Raw genomic sequence first — 9,015 nt, forward strand, 5'->3', positions numbered from 1 at the left:
GATTTATCATTAGTACGATACGTTATTACAGAAAATAGAAAGTAAAAACGAATATTTTGTACAATGCACTAGTATTTAAATATAGCAGTACGCCACGTTTTCATGGAACCATGAGCCTCACTTTCAGGTTTTGTTTGGCCACATTTGCTACAAGCTTGAGGTCAGTTACTCTCTTGTTGGAAGATTAATATTTGCGAAACAGGTCGTGTTCCTGATGGAATGTAATAATGGATAAAAATCTGACTGTACCTGTCAGCAGTCAGGATGCCATCAATTTTGAGTAGATTTCCAACACCATTGACTATATTACACTCCCCCGTCTAATATGCCTAACTGTAGAGACTGTGTGTTGACTATAATACCATTCATCTATCTATCATTTATTGTTGCAGACAAATTTGAAATTTGATTCTTTTTTTTTATTCATTCATAAAGTTACTGCCGTCTCTCACTTTGCTCAGCCCATTGTTCTAAGTCTGATGCTCATTTTCAGCATATTGGTTAGGTTATTTGAGCAGTTACACATTCACTGAGACCACTTTATTAGAGGTAATATTCACAGTTGTAGATACAGATAAGTTATTGAGAAGATCTACTGGATTTTCGAGTACCACGTAAAGAGCATAGTAGCATATCTTAAGTTATTTGACATCACTTTTTGGTTTTCTACATCAATAACTTCTATTACAAACACTACTGCTTTTATTACTTACTTATTTACTTCAGACTTTCCATAAAGCTGTTGGTGTCATACAGGATGCACAAAATACACTCATAACCATAAAAATGCAACAGTAATTCCCTAACCAATGCAACAGCAAAAATATGGGTTGTGCTATATTGTGGAATGCAGTTAAAAATACCCGTAACTAGGTACGTGCAATAACAATTTCCCAGTCAACAGTTTTAGCCAGAAATATAGGTAGAAAAATAAGAGCATCTCTCTACTAAAAATGTTCAAATAGGCAGGCTTAGAAATAAATAACTTGTTACACAGACGGCCTGAAGAGTCCTAGCTTATAATTAGTATTAACTTCTGTTCATAACCCATTAGCTTATAATTAATATTAACTTCTTATTATAACCCCTTAATTTATAATTAATATTAACTTCTGGTCATAACCCCTTAGCTTATAATTAATATTAATTTCTGTTCCAAGCAAGTTACCTACATAAATCAGAACTAAAAGCCCCCAGTGGCACAGTGGTATGTTTGCGAACTTAAAACCCTGGAAACCGGGTTTCGATACCCTTGATGAGCAGAGCACAGATAGCCCATTATGTAGCTTTGTGCTTAATTACAAACAAACAAACAGAACTAAAAATAAACCAGCAATAAGTATAGCTAAACGAGTTACCTATTTTTGCTTACAATGCAATTATTTGATCAATTTGGCAATGTATCCTCACCGTTAAAGATATTTTGTTACTAATGGTATTAGTAATTTTTAAAGGAAACTAAAAATAATCGGTTTTAAAAATCAGAGACAGCCAGTGGCTTGTAAAAGATGGAGGCGCACGTGACTTGCCAAGTTTTAGGCCGTCCAGATTGTAAACACCCTTGTTGATAATGTATGGAATTATAGGGTATTTCCGGTAATATTTAGCTTATAAGAAAATGTCTATACATAATATTTCAGTACATCCGGGTTACACAACTTCACATTTACGTAATACTGTATACTTGAACGTGCATCGTCACGTGCTTCACATTAAAATCAATGTTTCATAGTCTACTCCCTTTGGTTATTAACTTTGTATTAACAAATTTACATAACAAGTAATCAGACTATTTATTGTTCTAATTATTTTGAACGTAATACTTTAATGTAAAGTAAATATACTGATGTAAACTCAAATTCCCAGTAACTGGTCTAACTCATCGTTGAAAAGTTACTTTATTAGATGTCGATTTGGTTGTTATAATAACAAGAACAGCACAGATAAGTTATTATTTATCCTTGAATCTAACAACATACAGATGATACTATTTAAAACACACCTTCCTGAATCCCAAAATATGTAACAGAGACTCCAGTAGTAAACCTAAAGATAAAGTTAATTACTAACATGAAGTTTCATAATTTTTGTAATTATGTGTACAAGTTTGGCTGTGAAACTAGATGGTTTAGGTAATAAAATAGTATGATATTCAAATATCAAGTCCATAAAAGTGTGTGAAAATTACATTTAAAAACATACAGCTGAGCCCTCCCTCCCCCAGTGATTCAACACTAAGTCTGAAAGCTTACAGCGCTAACAGTTGGGTTTTAATACAAGTTGTGTACACAGCACTGATAGCCCATTGTATGACCTTGTACTTAACAACAAACAAACATACAACTCACACACGTACACGGGGAGATCTCCCTATTTTTGTGGTGTAAAAAAATATACTTATATGGTTAGAGCGCAGCTGCTTATGGCATTTAACGTTTTATACATAACCCTCTCAAGTGGCACAGCAGTATGTCTGCCAACTTACAACACTAGAAACCCGGTTTCGATACCTGTAGTGGGCAGAGCATAGATAGCCCATTGTACAGCTTTGTGCTTAACTACAAACAAAGAAACAATTCTACATTTTTTGTCTTCAAATAGTCGCGTGCCACCAGACCCCCATTAGCTTGTTGATTGTGTTTCCCTTACTATGTGTTGGCATTCGAGGTCACAAGTTAGACCCACTCCCTTCTACGTACGGGCCTGCAACTGTGCCTTTTTAACCCATAGAACCGTGTGTTTAGACCTTAGATATAAAATATTTGTATTTTAATATTTTTTAAATCCAAAATAAAATGTGATTCTAAGATTGCTTAAGTTACGTGTAGTTAGGTCTGTAGAACAGTGTATAGTATACATAACAAAATGTGTGAATATTTTAATATACTTAGTCATAAACATAATACACCCACAATATTGTACGTAATTTTAAAAATAAGCTATAATTTTATGTTACAATAGCAACAGATACTAATGGTAATGTTGGATTATTTTTTGAGATACATCAACTTTATGTTTTTTGGTGTAAGTTCTTTCTTCCTAACATCAGGTTATATGGTGACTAGTTACAAATATTGTGCTGTTTCACCTAGTTAGGATTGTTTCTAACCATACACTGTTTAAGTCACTTAACACTTTTTCACATTATCATTAATTAGGTTTTACCAGGTAACCATTTCAACTTTAACCATGTTGTGTTTTTACCAGATAACCATTTAAACTTTAACCATGTTGTGGTTTTTACCAGCTAACCATTTGAACTTCAACCATGTTGTGGTTTTACCAGATAATCATTTAAACTTTAACCATGTTGTGGTTTTTACCAGCTAACCATTTGAACTTCAACCATGTTGTGGTTTTACCAGCTAACCATATGAATTTCAACCATGTTGTGGTTTTACCAGATAATCATTTAAACTTTAACAATGTTGTGTTTTTTACCAGCTAACCATATGAATTTCAACCATGTTGTGGTTTTACCAAATAATCATTTAAACTTTAACAATGTGTTTTTTACCAGCTAACCATTTGAACTTCAACCATGTTGTGGTTTTACCAGATAATCATTTAAACTTTAACCATGTTGTGTTTTTTACCAGCTAACCATTTGAATTTCAACCATGTTGTGGTTTTACCAGATAATCATTTCAACTTTAACCATGTTGTGTTTTTTTTACTAGGTTACCACTTATTCTTACCATTAATATGTACTGTTTGCCGAAACTGACCAGTGTTAATTCTTCTTCTTTTGCTATTTGTACCTGACACTTGTGTTAGATCAGTACAAACATAGTTAAGTGCTTGTGTCCATTCTTCTGTGTGACACGTTTATATCTCCAATTGTAATTACATATTTCTACCACATTCTTAACGAGTTTCTGATGTTTATCAAGTTGTTACGTGACAGTTTCTAGAAATGGAGGATCAATTATATTACTTTAGTTTATGAGATTCAAACTGCTTTTGCTACAGTAAATAAGACCATCAGAAAACATCACCTTTATTTCCCTTTTATATATACAATTTAAAAAAATATACATAGTTTCTTGATTCAATATTACACTAAAATGTGCCATAATATGTTTTTATTTTTCCCCATTCCACACGTTAATAATGTCTTTTGTTAAGCCTTTACTTCCTACAACTTTATAAGTTTAAATCTGTAATTTCTCATAAATATTAAAATTGTGTGATTATTATATTTAATGTTAAGACTAATTAACCACATAAATTAAATAAACGAGAAATAAAAAGACAAACACCTACACTGTGGAATGTATAAGTATTCAGAGTAAACTAGTACGAAAGAAAAACAATGCAAATACAATGAATGACAAAGCAAATAACTTGAAAAAAAAAATCATGTAAACCAAACCAGAAGTATGTCTTGTATTTATTGAGTTTGTTTCTTCTAAAGCTCCTTATAGGAGCCCCGGTGATCAGCAGTAAGTTTACGAACTTAAAACGCTAAAATACAGGGTTCGATTCCCCGTGGTGGATAAAGCGACTGCTAGACCATTGTTTAGGTTTGCGCTAAAGAACAAACAATCAGTTATTGAAAAAGGTTAACAACATACATCTAAATGAAAATTAATTTCGAACACATGTCCTTCGTCAGGCGTAATAAGCGTTTAAGTAAAGTACAAGTTATATATAGTAATGTAACTGAAAAAAACAAAAAACATGGTGCTTGTATATAAAAAAACATACTATTTGAAACCAAATATCGTTACGTTAATGTGGCATGACGTAATAATTAAGTTAATAAAAGAAACATAATAAATAGAAGAAAACAGTTTTGAGTTGTTTTAAATTTCGCGCAAAGCAACACGAGGGCTATCTGCGCTAGCCGTCCCTAATTTAGCAGTGATAAACAGCTAGTTAACACCACCCACCGCCAACTCTTTTACCAACGAACAGTGGGATTGACCGACACATTATACCACCCCCACGGCTGAAAGGGCAAGTATGTTTGATGAGACAGGGTTTCGAACCTTTGACTCTCAGATTGCTAGTCAAGCGCCCTAACCACCAGGCCTAGAATAAAACAGAACAAAAATATAGTAAAAGAAACAGCGTTTCCCAAAGTGTGGGGCTACGCTCCCTCCCCCGAGAGGGTTTAAATCACCCTCTCTCTCTCTCTTTGTTTTTATTTTTAGCGCAAAGCTACACCATAGGCTATCTGTGTTTTGTCTGCAAAGAGAAATTGAATACCGGATTTTACCATTGTAAGTCCGTAAACTTACCGCTGAGCCACTAGGAGGGACCACACGTGTTTTATTAATATTCTTAATACCTTCCGCGTCTTACACCCTTTTTTTTTTTGTACTATTGCCTGTACCATTTTCACATGCCTTTTTTGGCAAACAGAAACTACTTTCTTCATGATCAGAAAAAAGTTATTACTCTGTGACGTACAATTGTAGTTTACATTTTTTGTAACTGGTGGGAAAATTGTGGTTGGTGGTGAATGCATGCTGTTTGAAAGAGCATAACCAAATACCCAGTTCGTGTTATTTTTCAGTGACTTTTGTCACCGATACGAAAGCTTCCAGCAGGGATATCTATACAGTCACATACTCCATACAAAGTACTTAACTGGATGACATAATCAAACTCAGACCAGGAATAATTAGTAGAACGATCTTGCTTATTTCGAACCTGTATACGTTGCTCCATTTACAATATAGAAAAATTTGTTTAACCTTTTACACATTTATTTTGTAGGTTTGATAAATCAAGAGGTAAAAACGTGTCGCATGAGAGAGCCGAATTTTACCTCAAACAGTAGTATCTTGATAGGACAGTCGGTCTATAATTAAGTACTCTTGCTATTATTACTTTGTGTGCTGACATCACCTAGTTATTCGACTCGTTTTAAAAACAAACAACAACACATTTTATAAACAATGGCTAAAGTTTACATGGGATAATGCTTCTTCTTCTTCTAGTGTTAGCACCGGTGACTTTTTTTTTGTTTTGTTTATTTACGGGTTTTCATTCAGTGCACGTCATTTATACACATATATGGACTGGTAAATGCCGTTCCCGTTCAAAGCTCTTACCCTTTGGTAAGGTTTCCATGGTGATTTCCATGTTGTTTCGTTTAAATGCGATGTTCACGATGACGTTTATTTCACGTTTGTGTTCAAATTGCATATCGTATTTAAAATCTAATAACAGTTACTTTCAAACGATATCAATGCTAACTGTCACATGTGAGGCTTAAGCTCATAGACACGACGCTTGCATCTTCTATTCAGTTAAGTCTAATGAATCACTTAAGTTTTGAAAGCAGTCTTTTTCCACCTGGAGGTGGTGTGCCATTTTCAGCCACTGTTAAGTTTAAATGACCGTGGTCACTTTGTTCTTTGTTTCTTCCATACGATATTCCTGTTTGACTTGTTTCTCGAGCCGCTTCTCTCCTACCCTGCTGTCCACGAAAAACAGTATTGCTGCCAAGTAGTCCAGAAGAGTGCCTAGCACTCCCAGAGCGAATGACCAGGACAAAAAGTTATGGTCAGGATCTGGCATCCAATCACGACCATCTCCACGTGCTCCGAACGTGATGACAGCAATAGTACAGAATGCACCTAGATTTAATAATCACGTTGGTTAAGGGTATTTCTATCATCAATAAAATTCAATGTAATACATACAGTTTAATATGTTGTTTTATTTATTTAATTATACTGTAATAAGTTTCAATAGAGTAATTATATCTTACGCCACGCAGATTGTGTTTGTTCTCAGTACGAAAATTTCGCATTCCCAATCGTACTTTACCATTCTGTATTCTAAATGTTCAACTTAACACAATTCACAACACTAATATTTTTGCTAAACAAGACGCGAGTTTCTTTATTTTCTTCTTTTACTCAATTAATATGGGGATAAACAAATATTATATACAAAAATTAGACAAAATTAGGACAGAGATGTCTTCAAAAGTTTGATTCTAATTACGGCATGGGCGTATTATTTGGCTAACATGTCCACAAGTTAAAACTAAGTACGGAATAAAGAAAAGTATGTGATATATTTATTAGTTTAACTGAACAGAATACTTCAGTAGTAGTTTTCTTTTTTATAAATAAAACAAACCAGATAACGTTAAAACGTCTGGTTTTATGGTAATTTTGTGGCAAGTATTAACAGTGAACTCTAAGACCTATATTTCACCAATACTTACTTGATATGAACAGTACTATACTGAGTATCTTTATTACAAATGTTTCCTTTTCGTGGGGCACACAAAACAAAGCAGCTACTAGCATCATGCATCCCAAGAGCAGTCCTACGAACCCCAAGGTAAAGAACACCTGCACTACCACGAAAAAGGCTAAAAACACCACCACAAAATTCTGTTAACGTCAATAAACAGCAAAGTAAAAACAAAAACACGTTTAACTAAGTTAACAAATAACAGGTACCATAAAATACCATCTCAAACTTCTTACGTACATTTGACATCATATGTTGTTTCATTTATTTTTCTACAAAATTAAATACTGAGTATTTGTTATATTTTGTCCGTCACAGTGCAGTGTAACAAACTGGGTCTGGAATATTAATATTTTACTTTCCTTTTACTTTAAATCCACAATTAAGAGGAATATGGTTACTAATAAAATTAAAAAGCGGCTTAATCATAGTTAATAGGCGTAATTAATTTTATGGCTTCGCCAATTTCAGCGTATTCTACCACTACGCTGAGTTTTAAGCTGGTTTTAAATATGGCAAACAGCTGCAAAACTGACGAACTCAGGTACTGAACGAAAGATCATATGATGAATAATAAAAAATTATGATAACCTAATGACTGAAGACAGGCATGAATTAAAGTAAAACTGTTAGGCCTGATGAATTTCTTTCGTAAGTTTTGGCTTTACATACAACAATATTACTGAAAAGAGGTATGGTGATTAAAGGACGTACACATTTTACGTATTTCGAAGTGTTTTACTTTTTTTTTCTGTGATGAATGTTGTATTATTCTGTAGTTGTAATGAGAAATGTTTCATAAACATTTCAAATATATTTTACGAAGTTTTTGTTTGTTTTTTAAGTAGGATAACTTATAAGGAGCATTACTGATCCGAAATCCACATACGCCTAATTCGTGTTGTTTTTCCGTGTTATTGTTCAGCAGATGGTTGCAGAATTGGTACAGTAAATTGCGACTAGTTACTTCTGGAACATTGCATGCCTTGTATGTCTAGTTTAGCATGAGCTCCTGGACGAGTCCATTTGTTATAATACTAGGGGATTACATCTTATAAGGCTGGGCTAACATATCTTTATTGTTACACAACTTGACCTGAATGTTGTATTATCGTGTAACTAGTGGAGTGGACGTAGTAACTTTTAAACCTCGGGAAAGCAGGATCAAACCAACGAGGGGGGGGGCTAAGAGAGAAACAGAGTAAAGCTACTGATTCTTAATGCCTCTGATGGTAGATCAATAAAAAATAACCTAGAATATAGGTAATACTAACCGTAGGCTTGTATTTCGTTATAATTATTAACATTTTCATGTTATATATTTCTTAATGATAGTAAAGTCGATAGCTTTTACATATCATACGATGTAGCTTAAATTAATGAATTTATAATGCAAATAGAATATGCAGTATTTTGATAGTTTTACTAAATTTAATAGAAACAAAACATACAGATAATATATAGGGGTTTTTGAGTCCGTAAGGGTACGGCCAACCAAATGCATTAGGTCTCTACGTCACTGATTCTGTTTTCAATTTCACTTCTGGTGAAAAAAAAAACAAAAAACAAAACCCTTAACATATATATTATATATATACACAAAACATACAGATGTTAGTTAGTTACGCTGTCCGCCTACTGAACAAAGACAAATATGGACCCACCCACCCCCGTCTTGAACAATATATAATTTTATGTGTGTAAAAAAAAGAATGTACTCACCAAAAAAATACATGATCGCAACAGCAGAACTGTAGCATAACAATGTAAAATTATATTATCTATACAAAA

At 33.6% G+C, this 9,015-nt stretch overlaps 2 protein-coding genes across 5 annotated transcripts in view; one reads left to right on the forward strand and one right to left on the reverse strand.

Annotated features, from left to right (window-relative positions):
- LOC111089465 overlaps positions 1 to 9,015 on the forward strand; it is a 27,491-nt gene that overhangs the window by 5,981 nt on the left and 12,495 nt on the right. The gene's annotated exons all lie outside the window — the stretch shown is intronic.
- LOC106473611 overlaps positions 4,103 to 9,015 on the reverse strand; it is an 8,644-nt gene continuing 3,731 nt past the window's right edge. For all 3 annotated transcript variants that reach the window (XM_013934296.2, XM_022402012.1, XM_013934295.2), the window contains 2 exons: positions 7,193 to 7,342; positions 4,103 to 6,593 (listed from right to left, as the gene is read on the reverse strand). In XM_013934296.2, coding sequence (XP_013789750.1) covers positions 6,346 to 6,593; positions 7,193 to 7,342 — 398 coding nt within the window. In that variant the 3' untranslated portion in view covers positions 4,103 to 6,345. The remainder of the gene's footprint in view (positions 6,594 to 7,192; positions 7,343 to 9,015) is intronic.

The sequence above is a fragment of the Limulus polyphemus genome, unplaced genomic scaffold (assembly GCF_000517525.1).
Source record: "Limulus polyphemus unplaced genomic scaffold, Limulus_polyphemus-2.1.2 Scaffold6325, whole genome shotgun sequence".
In the NCBI taxonomy this organism is placed as follows: domain Eukaryota; kingdom Metazoa; phylum Arthropoda; class Merostomata; order Xiphosura; family Limulidae; genus Limulus; species Limulus polyphemus.